Source organism: Aythya fuligula, chromosome 1 (genome assembly GCF_009819795.1).
Source record: "Aythya fuligula isolate bAytFul2 chromosome 1, bAytFul2.pri, whole genome shotgun sequence".
NCBI lineage: Eukaryota > Metazoa > Chordata > Aves > Anseriformes > Anatidae > Aythya > Aythya fuligula.
Genome location: NC_045559.1, coordinates 151,095,101 through 151,108,820, shown reverse-complemented (window position 1 = coordinate 151,108,820; position 13,720 = coordinate 151,095,101). Strand labels below are relative to the sequence as shown.

At 39.8% G+C, this 13,720-nt stretch overlaps 1 protein-coding gene across 1 annotated transcript in view; it reads left to right on the top strand.

The window, feature by feature from the left end:
- Positions 1 to 13,720, top strand: part of PCCA (propionyl-CoA carboxylase subunit alpha) — a 277,064-nt gene that overhangs the window by 190,887 nt on the left and 72,457 nt on the right. Inside the window, exon 21 of the mRNA XM_032202998.1 lies at positions 12,867 to 12,965. Coding sequence (XP_032058889.1) covers positions 12,867 to 12,965 — 99 coding nt within the window. The remainder of the gene's footprint in view (positions 1 to 12,866; positions 12,966 to 13,720) is intronic.

Sequence of the window (13,720 nt, the reverse complement as noted above, 5' to 3'; positions counted from 1 at the left end):
TGCTAGTGTTTTAACTTTAATTCACCTGCTTTGGGGATTTTTTGAAAGTCTTCAGCTTTTTAAACACTTTCTTTCTACCTCTTCATTTTCCATTTTCCATGATTTTGTGCTAGTACTGTATTACATTTCCTGTTGATATATTTGCCTAGAATCTCTTTTGAACTCTTCAAAAATATTGGGATAGACTTACAATTTTGGTTTCCTTACTGAATTTCCTAAATTTCCCACGTGAGCTGTGTTGATTCTTTGGAATTTAGGTGCAGAATGCTGGAAGCCGTGTTTCTTAAAACAAAACAAAAACAAACCAACAAAATACCTTGTTTGTGCAGTTATTTTCTTGTATTTTCTGAATACAGGCTTGTTCAGAGCAAAATCTTTAATGTGATCTTTTGTCTTGCACCTTCCAGGCTCCGTGAGGCTTCCAATTACTTCTTTCTGTTACAATGTCAAAAATCAGTCTTGTTTCTTAGTAAGAGAGAATGAATTTCACACTTTTTAAGAAATTAAAATGATGGACTGGTGCTCCCCTGTAGCACATCACTGGAGGTAAACTCCATTTGTTTGTGCACCGTATGTATGTTTTCTCTTTGTAGTATCTGGCTTATTGCTTTGAGAGCAATGCCCCTGACAGAGAGTTTACTATGAAAATGGGAGCAGAATGAGTTCACTGCAGTCCTTGCATTGAGCTCTTCTCTCCTGTCTCTTAAGGGAAGAGAGAAACTTCTCTTGGAGATTTTCCCATTCTTTGATCCCTGGCTGGAGCATCTCTGCACTCTGGTGTTGGAGCTGTTTTAAGTGACTGGGATAGTAGAATCCTTATGCAGTGAGTGTATGAGGGTCCCTGCCATGTAGCGTGGTTTTTCAATGCATGTTAGATGGAGCCTGGCCAGGTTTATCGGGGTCAGGAATAGGACCTTTGTTTTAAGTGCTAGGGAAAAGCAGGAAAATGTTAGCATCTCTGGGGACTGCTAGGGCTTTGAAGTATTATGATCCACAGTTAAACTTCCCACATTTTCCCATCTTTGGAATTTCACTGATGTTTTGTGGCTATGTTGGAGAATATTAATTGATAGCTGTTACATTATGTTTTGTCCTTTAACGTTTTAGAAAAATATCATAGACAAATTAGGATAGTGATTACTTATATACAAGAAGTAATAACAGAGTTCCTGCCCAAAATGTATTTATTGAAAGCCCCACGGTATGATCCTTAAAAACATGTATTCTGTGACAAAACCTTCAAAAAAGAAGTCTGTATTTTTTGTGATATATAAACAGGCAAAGGCAAGTAAACAGTGACATCAGGATACCCTGTTCTTTGACTGAGACAAAGATCACATTATTTTGTACTCTGTGCATTTATTCTGAATTGATATCTCCAAAATTGCTCATTGTTGGAGTAAATATGTGGCTTAAGGAGTGATGATTGTGTGTGTTGTTTACAACAGGGCAAAACACATTCAATCCTTGTTGACAACTGTTATAAGGATAGGTATTTTTGATTTGCCAGAAGTCTGAATATGAGAGGTGATTAAAACAAAGAGGTTGTTTAGCAGGTACTGACTGAAATTTTGTAGTTACAGTATCGTAATCATTTCATGAGGTTTCTCTGTTGAGGAAATTATCTTTGTTTAATGCTAAAGGATGTCAGTAATATGTCTCTAATGCCAAATTATTTCAGGGTGTGCACTTTACTTTTTCCCCTACATTTACGTAGATAGGAAAACTGAGTGTTCCAAACAACTTGTGGAACAGTTTCCATATCAACTTTTATGTGCTAAAAATGTAATTAGGATAGTTCAACCCAAAATGTAAACTAGAACTGGAATTTAGTGTACCTGGCATTTTGGAGGAAAATGTTTAACTATTCTATTAGCACAGTGAATCTGGTGAAAGTCAGTAGCAAACCACTACCACCCATTTAAATGTGAGTAGCTTGAAACAGTGAGGAAATAGAGAATTCAAAGAGGTGTCTATTCACCACAGTACTTTTCTGCCTTTTGAGTGAATTCATGGTTACAGTTTGTTAACATAAACAATGCAATCCCATTAACTGGTAAGGTAAATAGCATTAGATGTTTACATCTTTTTTACATTGCTGCATGATTTGCTCTGCGTATGGAAATGCTTCAAAACTTCTTAGTATTTCCTCTTTTGTGTAATTGGCTTATAACTCTTCTGATATCTTCTCCCTGCTGCTTCAGCTTTTCTCCCTTATCCCTTGTGCACTGGCTTCTGTTCTTCCCTTTTCTATTTATTGCTGACACCTCTGGAACCACAACTTTCTTATTTCCTTTTCTGGGCTTATTATAAAAAAAAAAAAAAAAACAACTAGGGGAGGGCCTTCCAAAGAGATATTATGCCTACTATTACTTCTGATGGTTCCTTACAGTTCTTTCCTTTCTCTGCAAGATGACTGGTTCGTTTGATAAAAATGAGTACTGCTGTCTTGGTAATGGCCAAACATAATCGAGAGATAAATCCAGTGCGTATTTAGGGAGCAGGAATTGGTGGAAGAGATTTGGTAAGCATCTGTTGATGGTATTACTTCTGACCAGCTTTGTGAATGTCATCAGTTAAAACCCTAGCTTTGATTTTGAAGTTGTTAGACTTGGAAACAAACCAAGTAATGGAAGTAGGTTTTCATTTTTTTTTTTTTTAATTGCATGTAGTCTTCTCTTCTGCAAGGCTTAGTTTTGGAAATAAAACTAAAGTTTCTTTTTTATCTTCAGGCTGTAAGTAAGAAGAGGTTTCATATGACCACTTTTTTTTTGTTATAAACAAGAATCCGTATAACTAGTCTATCTGTTAACATACCATTTCCTTAATCCAGTGGATTAATACAGCATACAGAGGTGTTCCCTTTGGCTGTTTGATTAAGGGGCATACATTGGATCACAGATGATATAAAAATAAGTTTGGCTTTAGAAACAATTTTATTCCATAATGCGCTTATTGTCCTGATGCATTGAGGGGCAGTTTGGGGAAGATACGTACCAGCAGATATTTTGCATGTAAAGCATTTAGTTTAAGTGTTGAATAGTCCTGAGCTGGGGATATCCTAAGGACTACTGCTGACCTATATCCTGTTGTGACAGCTGAGAGCAGCAGGTTGGAACTGCTGAATGAAATCCATACCCAGTTGCCCATTGTACTTTCTTCTTGTCATTATGCAATATCAATTCAAAGACACTTTCTACTGTTGCTTATTCTGTTTATTAATTTGAAAAGAAGATAGCCTGGCTATGGTAGTTCAATGGGAAAAGTAACTGAAATCAGTGGCAAACTCTACTGTGGTCATCCACCCTTTTAACTAGGCCTAGGTGCAATACAACTTCCAGACATGATAAAGCAATGCTTTTCTTTCTCATTAACTATTTTGGAGCCTACTGATTTTGATGGATCACCATATTAAGTTGTGTATCATGAGTGAAATAATACAATCCTGTTCGGCTGATGGACACGGTCCTCCTGATTTCAAATGCTCTTTGGATTGCTGTGGTCTGCTTCGTTTAGATTAGGCATGGATGTCTACCTAATACCTATTTCTCAGTTTAGAAAGGAGACCAGTAGGAATTAATACTATTAAGTAATATATACATACACATATGTAAATTGTGTGTGTTTGTGTACAGGTCTGTCAGTCTCCTTTAATTTTATTCCATTTTTAAATAATCTTCCTAACTCATATTCTGTGATGGTATCTTTCTGAAGAGATGTCTGGATAGTGGTACTGGGAATTTCTCAACAGCCAATATTAATTCTCATCCCCTCCTTCCCAGTTAAGAAAACAAGAATTAGAGACTTGACAGTTATGTATGAATAATCTGCAGCACGTTGGCAGTCAGGGTAGGAATTCATGAACTCTTGACTCTGTTTTAGATCCACAGATCTTCCTGTGATATGGTCTCTCTATTTTAAAAAAATAATATGCTTTAAGCTTTTGTATTAATTTGTATTAATTAACTTTGGCTAACTACATATATGATGAATGCTTTAAAAAAGAACTATTCCAAAATGTGTTCTTTGTCTGATATGATGGGATGAGTTTTAGTCTGTCATGTTTCATAGTGATGTTATGGTATGATAACATCGTTCTCCCCTTTTCTGGAATTTACATTGTCAAGCAGGATACCTGTGTGCCTCTGAAGTGAAAGAATGGAAAATGTAGCTGAAAGTCATTTAGGAGTCAGTCTTGCTTAGTGGTTTCAGTATGTAGGCAGTTGTGAGGCATTGGAACAGGCTGCCCAGGGAAGTGGTGGAGTCACCATCCCTGGAAGTCTTCAAAAGACGCTTAGATGTAGAGCTTAGGGATATGGTTTAGTGGAGGGCTGTTAGCGTTAGGTTGGAGGTTGGACTCGATGACCTTGAGGTCTCTTCCAACCTAGAAATTCTGTGATTCTGTGAAAAGCTCCTAAAACAGCAACATCTACCTTATCAGTATTTATTGTACCAATGTGTTTTTCACTACTAGCATAATGTTCCTAATAACCCATATTCTGATATTGGTCTATATGCTAGACCCATTCAAGATAAAAGGAGAATAACCCCAACACTTTATCCTGTCAGCCAAAGGAAGCTGATTGCAGTGCAAATTTGAAAGTGCCCTACACGCACAGGAAAGTAGCAGTACTCTTTCAACCACCTACACCCTTTCCCAGCCATCTTGGAGTAATGTCTCCATGCTGGAGTGTAGTTGGCTAGGCAGAACCAGGGAGTTTGTCGTGGTAGAGCAACTGGAAAAGTAAAGCTAGTCATGGTCCTTCTGTTCTGCATTGGTCCTATGATAACAAATGCAAGTATTCCCCTAACCAGCTATGCTTTGTGTACCTGAAGCTGTTGCCATCAAACTTCAATGATTTCCTAACATTTCTCCTCAGATCATTTCTTTTCTTGCTGTATTTTTAACTGCTTTTCCACTTTGTATTTTTTTTCTTAGCTTTAGCAGGCTTGGGGTGGTTACAAATAGGAACCATCATCTTAGTAATGACTCCACAAAGAAAACAGAGGCAGTGAAGCAAACCATTTGCCCACAGTAGAGTGTTTTTACTTTGTACAGCCTCTCTGCTCGGTTTTACAGAGGATAACTTCCCTAGTGAATGGTAGGAGAAAACTCTTGCTGATTAGAGGTGATGAAGGCCATCACCTCTCTCTCATTTTGTTTTGTTTTGCTTCTGTTGTTGTTAAGCTGAGGAACTGATACCTGTTGCGTGCTCCTCCTCAGTCTCTGGGCTGGCACGCTCACTTATGAAGTGAGACATACTAAAGCAGCTACTGGCAATTTGCATCTATATGTGCTACTTTAAAGCAAAGAGAGATAATTTGAATGCGTGCACATGCGTTTGCTTTATTCTAGTGGTTATGGACTATTTCCTATTCCCGGGATTATGGACTGCCCATTCTATGAACGTGCTAATACTTTGAAAATTTGAAAGAAATGATGGCACCCCACACAATGTCAAAATGTGCATTTGAAATAAAAGCCCAGCAATTCAGCTTTCTGGTCTTGTTCATAGCAGGTAAAAGGCTGCCTTGATGACACTTAGAGCAAATGAATTTCTCTCCTGCAGTCATGCACTGAATAAATTGCTTGATCTAGTTTGGTACAAAAGGACATGATCTATAAATAGTTAACAGAGCTTTCTTCAGGAAAAGTGATCTATAGACTGGAACTCTCTCTTGGGGTCTTTTTTAAAAGTAAGTGCCGATATGAACAAAAGAAAAGTTTGTTTAAAAAAAAGAAGGCCTTTTTAATGAAGTTGAAACTCACATATTTTAACTTCCTTTTGAAAGCATCTGGACAACCACTTCAAAAGTCCAAAAAGCTAACCTTATAGTCACTTGAAGAAAAGGAGAAAAAAAGGTCAGTCCCTGTTAATCTGATGTGAATGTATTTTGTCAACAACTACAAACTGAAATTCAAGCTAAAATAGCTAGTTAATTTGAATCAAAGATACCCCTGGTATACAAACATCAGTGAATTCAGATTTTATTTGAAAGCCATTATTTCCAGACTCATAGCAACTCTCTATAACATTTTTCAGTTTGTCGATACACTGCACTGTTTGCCATGGGGTCTCTCTGTCCTATTTGCTCTTTCATGCACTTTTTGGGCAGATAATCTTTTGGGTTTTTAACTGCTGCTACTTGTGATACTCAAAAATTTAAGACAACTTACTGGGCTAAGGGAAGCATCCATCTACCAAGTTTCTTCATGTGGCATTCTCAGAAGGAAGTGTAAAAAATAGTTATCTATGGAAACAAAAGGAAGAAGCATTCCTTTTTATAGCATTTTCATCACTGGTTATTTTTCAGTGAAATGAGGCCAGTCATGAAAATGCTGCCAGTGTGGACTTCACTGAAAGACTGTGTGACCTGTGCATGTAAAATTATGGTGTTTTTTAAGGCAGTGTTGAGTTCAGGTAAGTAGAGCTTTAGAAGCAGGGATATGACTGTGCTTGTTTGGGGACAGAAAGATCCTTCACCAAAGTGTGGAGAAGGCAATCCATGTTCATAAATTCGCCATGGGCTTTTGGAGGGCAAATCATTTGGTGCCTACAGAGAAGCTGAAAGCCAAGTATCCAGACTAAGAAATCACTTGGGCAGTTGAAGGCTATTGACTTGATTAATTGCTTTTTTTTTTTTTTTTTTTTTTTTTAATAGCATGATGGGAGTGTGTTATGGTCTACCTGATCTGGGTGAGGAAGTAGAATAAAACTTCTTTAAATAATTGGAGGAAATCTCTGTATTACAGACCCTGGTTCTCATAGGGGACTTTATCTTCCCTAACATCTTTTGGAGGGGCAACATGGTAGGATTCAAGGCGGAAGGTTTCTCAGGGGTGTGTGAGATAACAGGTTGATATGGGTACTGGTTGGACTTGTGCTAAAATACAGCCGGATCTGAAATTTACTGTGAAGAAAGAACTGGATGGAGGTATGATAACCAATGGCAGTCTTGGCTGTGGGAACCGTGAAATAAATAGTGGCAATCCTCCAGGATCCTGAATTAGTAAAGTGCAGACACAGGACTTCAGGCTTAGTTTAGTCTTTATTTGGCAGGCAGGTAGGATTCTGTGGGAGGCAGATCTATAGAGCAAAAAAGCTCAGAATAGCTGTCAGGTCTTTAAGGACAGCATTCCAGCATTCTCCTGGTGCAAGAGTAGTCAGGAAAATAAGCCGACATTATCAGGAGACCATATTGGTGGCTAAGAATGGAAATCACAGCAAAGAGAAGGCATTTGAGAGGTGGAACCAGAGACAGGATGCAAAGGAGGCATTTATAAAAATTGACCGGGCATGTAGGGATGGTGTTAGGAAAGTCAGTTTACCTTGACGCTAGAAAAAATGTCAGGAGCAACCAGAAGAGCTTCTGCCTCTTCATTACTAATGAAAAGCTGAATAGGGGAAATGCGAGCCCTTTGCTGAGTGTGGCAAAAGATTTAGTAACAGCAGAGGTAAGCCTGAGATACTTGTTGACTTCTTGGCTTTGTTCTTCATCAGCAAGGTGTCCTTGGCCTCTATGATTATTGAAGGGTTTCAGGGAGGAGGAGAACAGCCAGTGGCAGATGCGAATCAAGTCAGGGATTGAGAGGGTTCGACCCATGACCAGACGGACTGCATCCAAGGGTCCTGAGAGAGCTGACTGATGTGATAGCAAATGTTGCACCAGTCTGCAGAAAAGGCCAAAAGCAAAACCCAGGGAAGTACATCTTGGTCAGCCTCACTTCAGTCTCTGGGAAGATCATAAAGTGAGTTCTCTTGGAGCACGTTTCTGGGCACATAAATAAGAACGTGATAGGGAATAGTAAGCAGGAATTTACCAAGAGCTAATCAACCTGACTGCCTCTTATGATAAATTGACTGGATTTGTGGACCAGGGGAGAGCAGCAAATGTCATTTACCTTGACTATTGCAAGTCTTTTGACACCATCTCACACAACCAGGTGGGTGAAAAGCCAGTTGAGTGGTCAGGCACCGTAGGTGGTAGTTAATAGGTTATACACTACTCTCAGAAATCAGTAAAAAGTAGAACACTGCCAGCATCTGTCTTGGGATCAGTCCTGTACAACAGTTTTATCAAGAACCTGGAGAAGGCAATGTGAGTGCATGGTCACAGAGGTTAGAGATGACACAAAACTGGGGGAAGTGCTCAAGAGAGTCAGTGCTGCCACCCAGTGGGACCTAGACAGGCCAAAGGAATGGACTAATGGGAACCTTGTGTGATTTAGCAGTCAATGTCTTTTTTATGGATGCGGTATTTAGATGTGATCTGAAGAATTTTGAGCAGAGCAAGACAATCACTTCCTTCTATTAACAGGCCTCTGCTTCTGTTAGCATATCCCAGGACGATGCTGAAAGAACCTGAAAAAATTCAAATGCTTTATGGGCAATCAGACCAGGTCATTAGTAAATACAGTCCAAAGAATGGGAGAAAAAGCACATATAGAAGGACAAATGAGTTTTCCATGGGCTGCAGCTTCCTCCAGGCTACATCCACCTGCTCCACTGGGGGCTCCTCCACCCATGGGGGAGCTGCAGCGTGGAGATCTGCTCCATGTGGGACCCATGGGCTGCAGGGGGACAGCCTGCTCCACCAGGGGCCTCTCCACAGCCCGCAGGGGAACTGCTGCTGCCTGCCTGGAGCACCTCCTGCAGCACTGACCTTGGGATCTGCAGGGCTGATTCTCACTCTTTGCTCTCCCAGTTGCTGTTGTGCAGCAGTTCTTCCCCTTCCTTAAATCTGCTCTCCCAGAGGCTCAACAAGTGTTGCTCACTGTCTCAGCTCTGGACAGCAGTGGGTCCCTTTTGGAGCTGCCTGGAGGTGTCTCTGATCTGACATGGGGCAGCTGCTGTGCTCTGCCCCTCCACTACAAAAACCTTGCCACGTAAACCCAATACACTCAGCAGGCATAACCAGACAGGATTCTCTAGGCCAAGAAGCATCAAGCATTCAAGGCCCATCTGGACATCTACCTGGGCAACCTGCTCTAGGGAACCTGCTTTGGCAGCAGGGGGGTTGGACCCAATGATCTCTTGAGGTCCCTTCCAACGCCTACAGTTCTGTGATTCTGTGAAGTGAAGTTGAGTTAAACGTGATGCTGGGAGGCAAAGTTAGGACCATGCAATCAGGTCGGCAGATTTAAGTTAGGCATGAAGATGTGCAGGCATAATGCTTTGAAGCATCAGGCAGGAAACAACTGCTCGAGCTGCCCTCCAGTCTCCTGGAAAACCACCTTCATTTCCAGGAGAAAAGAAGTGACATGTGCCAGATGTATCCGAGACTCTGCATTAGTAAATTAACAGGGCTATAACACTCAGGCTTGTGCTGCCTCCTTTAATTGCCTGACATGCATATAGAATGCCAAATGATGTTCTCTAAAGGAAACTAAATGCAGATTATGCTTTGCAGCTCTTTGCACTATTGGTTAGCTGGTACCTATCATGCTGAACATCAGGAACTCAGTCCACAAGAGGTGAAGGGGCTGCTGCTTGTGTAGTTCAGGTGCATGCCAGTGAGAGTCTGCGAGTTGTGACAGTAGAGTAAGCTGTTGACCTTTTTCTAGCATCGTGTCTTGGACTTGTCATTCTTCTTTCTGAGGCCTCATTTACAATAGCTTTTGAATTGGAAATAATTGTAGGGGAGGACTGTGGCTACTTTTATCTTCTATGCCCTTACAGAGGGACAAAAAATCGTATTAAAAAAATGAAGTCTATGACCACCACCATGCCACATTGATGCAGTATTAGGAATGGCTCAGACAACCACAATTACCATAGAATAATTCCCCCACACAGAGATGAAATGCATATGCAGATATACACACACCTGGAACTGAGTAATTGAGGGTAAATCCCAGTCATATAGTTGGGATGTAAAGCAGTGCGCAGCCCACTGCATAAGTGGTTTGATTTCTGTGGAGGATATTTCCTCTGTAGAGAACGAGTCTTAATATCCATTGAGTGATGATTCCTTGCTGGCTGTGTCGTGAGCACAGAAAGAAAATAAAAACGAAACAGTCAATGTAACTCTTCATTAGTTGTGTCATCCTGTCCCCCAACAACTGCTCAAGGACTAAAACAAAGAGCTGCAGGTAGTATCATGCTATTTGTTAGTTTCCGTTGTCATATCTGTTGCTAGAGGAGAAAGGAAGGCAAATGCAAATGTCTGACAAGTTCTTTGAGTGTCTTACCTATTCCCCTGCCTTCATGAACGATGTTTGCTTAGCTGTTGGCTGCCGAGATGCAGAAGGAAGGTGTATTTGCTCTATTAAGTATTTGTTTGATTCCAACCCTCTTTTTTTATTATTATTCTTTCCCCTCCCCTTCTGTTTTGAAAATAACACACGCTAAGTGGCCAATCTCTTATCCTCAGTCTTTTTTCATTTTCTCTGATGGTGTGAACTCCTGGCTCTGTCACCCTACCCATTGGAGCCAACTTTCCTGTGATCCTCTTGACTTCACATCATCTTCCCTAGTACCATGGTGAGCCCCAAAAGGTGAAAGCATCTGTTTAAGAGCATGTAGCTCAGTTCTGTGAGAATACTGCTGCAGTTTACTGGGACGTGCATTAATTCATATAACACTTTTTATGTCCCTTTTCTCTTTCTTGAATGGAAAAATACAGCAGAGGCAATATGCTGTCTGCGGGTTTTTTTATTCCACATAAGCAACCGTAGTTTTCCTAGAAAGCCACAGTTTGTTTAGGCCTGCTGTGGGCTTTAACTGGTAATATCTTTTCTTTCAGGGTGGTTTCCACCAGCGATTTTTTGATACTAATTTAATCTGTAATCAATGGTGGCTGGACTTGTACAGACCCTTGTGAGGGATTTTAAGCAAGTCATTTACCGCTGTGACACACTTGGTTTACTTTTCTTCTATTCTTCTGTACAGCAGCAAAAGAGCTAATGATTAATTTGAGTTTGGTGCAGATGCTGAGTTATAGCTCGCCACTGGAACACCCTTCAGTAGGATTGTAGGCATCAGCTGTAGCTTTTCTATGAGGCCATGTGTAAATTTTGCAGTGCAAAAAGACTGGTGTGCAACTGAAGTTTTTTGGTGGCCAAGAGTCCAGTGTGCTTTTCTAGCATCCCTCTTCCTCCCCTGGAGAAAAATGGCAAATGATATTTTCAGGCCCAGGTTATATACCAGTCTGTATCAGTTGCTATCACTGTAAAAAGGAGCTTTTTAAAATAATTACAATTGCTAGTCAAAGAGAATTGAGGCAGAGCACCAGATTTGCTTTTCTCCAGCCTTTTTCAGATGTTTCTGTTGTTCTCAATAAAGGCAATATTTGCTGATTCGGGTTTGCTGGACCCAGTGGGCTGGATGCACTGGTATATTCCAGCTGCTTTTCCATGCTCTGGCAATGCAAACCAGCTGCAGCTCTGGTTTAACTCAAGCCAGGTTTATGGCTGTTTTGCATCACTGGAGCAGTGTAAAGTACCTGAAGCATGCCAGCTAATCAGGCCTGTTGCTGAACCATTATAAATGACTTGTTTTTCTTCATGTTCTATACATGTAACTTTATTTTTAACTAAAGCCTCTGGAAATTGAGTAGATTGCATCACTAAAAGACAGATTTTGTGTTCTAAACTAAAGTCTATAAAATTAGAGGGTTTTTAAGCCAGAGGTTTTTTCCTTAACTGAAAAAAATTATCAAATTACACATTGCTCCTCTGCACTTGTCTGCTATGGATTTCTTTTAAGTCACACTGAGATTACAGTTGCCTGTTCTCATTATAAGATGAAATAATGATTAGTATGAGATCTAAAGGAGCAGGTTTTCTGAGTTTTACTTCACAAAATATGGGCTCAGCTTTTATTCCAGATGCAGTGATTTCCTTGTGCTGAGAACGTATGCAATATTTGTGTCATTATCAATATTGCCTGCAATTTACTGATTGAAAATATTTTGGAGATTTTGGTAGAGGAGGGAAATGAGCCAACCGTATTTTTTTCTTGTGTTTATAGTGTAACTTCCAAATGAAATCTTATTTATCAACCTTTGTTTGCAAGATAAGTATTCAAAACACACCACAAATATTAACTGGTAATTATGTTATTCTGTGTGTGGCATTTTTTCACAATCCAGCTTTTCCTCTGAGACTTTTGTAATATTGAATGAGTGATGTGTATATTATACAGTGGAAGAATGACAGTGTCATTACACCTTCTCTCTGATACACAAGTGTGCCTGTGCTTCCTTCAGAACTCATGAATTTTCCCACAAAATAGTCTTCTGTAAAAATTGGGTTGATTTTGGTGCCTTTTTTTTTTTTGAAATTTCTATCTGGATAACCATATTGGCATTGAAGCCAGGAATTGTGTTCCTCTGATCAGATGCGTATCAAGAGAAAACATGACAGAATTTGCAAAGTTTTTCTGAACTTTGAGGTAAAATACCAAAGAATTAATTACTGCCTCATATTAATTAAGATAACAATGCAAAACCCTTCATTAGAAGCCTAGGAAAAGTTCTTCCTTGGTCCTTGGAGAGGATATTATATGCAAGCCCTGTTGTGTGGGTTGCAAGGTGTCACTGGAATTTATATGCATTACTTGTCTAATTGCAGTAAATGTAGCATGTCCAGATAGGTTTAAAAGTTGGATGGCTGTTTGTTACTTGCTGGAAATCACTTGAAACCTTGCTAGTCAGAGGCAGCTGTTCACAGGTCCTTCACCTCTCCCCAGAGATAGCTAGAAGACTCTTGTTGGACCCTGTCTTTTATGGCAGAAGCAGTAAACATGACAGGTTGTTTGGGAGCCATCTGTTTTAAAATGGTCGCTGCTTTGTATGCAGTAATGAACTTGAGATCAGTTTTCTGTCTGTCTTCATAGTAACAGCCTTGTTTGGTGTCACAACAGGTGGAAGTTGATGGGATGAAACTAAACGTGACCAGCGAGTGGAACCTGGCTTCACCCTTGTTGTCTGTCACCATTGATGGCACGCAGAGGACTATACAGGTAAATTCACCAATGCTTTATTTGTAGAGCTGAGCCACCCAGAAGCCTTTAAATGCAGAAATAGTACTGCTACGTGGGATCTAAGCTTTCCATAGCATAAAAATTATGTTATACTGTGTGAATAACATAGTCTTTGAACTTCATGTGTGTTTAGACCTTCAGTGGAATGAGCTTGTCTTACAATTACTCACTTAGAGTTTGACGTCTTTCATTCAAGTTGCTTATTTTAGAAATTTACCCCAGTTCTCAGAATCTCTTTACTTATTGGTTGTGAGAAGATACAGTTTCTTTATCACTCAAGAAATAAAGAATGGATTACTGTTCAAAAAAAGGTGGAGTCTGGCAATAAAATTATTCTCCTCCTCCTGTTTGGATCATATGTTTTTTTCCACTCGTGGGCCTTCACAGATTGGAAGTCACAGAACAATATATCTCCCATGCAATATGCTTTTTTGATATGCTTTTATGAAATATTATTAGTTCCATGATTTAAGAAAACTTCCAGGTCATTTTGTAGATTTCTTGGAAGGCCACTGCCAGTCTCAGGGCTTGTTTATATCTAAAATAACTTTGTATTCTACAGTATATTTTTGTATTTTAATACGGGTCCACTTTGCTGCTGTTTTATAAAGTACATTCCTGATTTTGAATGATACCGATGTTTGAACATACAAAATCTCTTCAGGAGAAAATCATATTTAGAATGGATACCCATATTCAGAAGGCCCCATTTCAAGCTACATAATAACTATGTC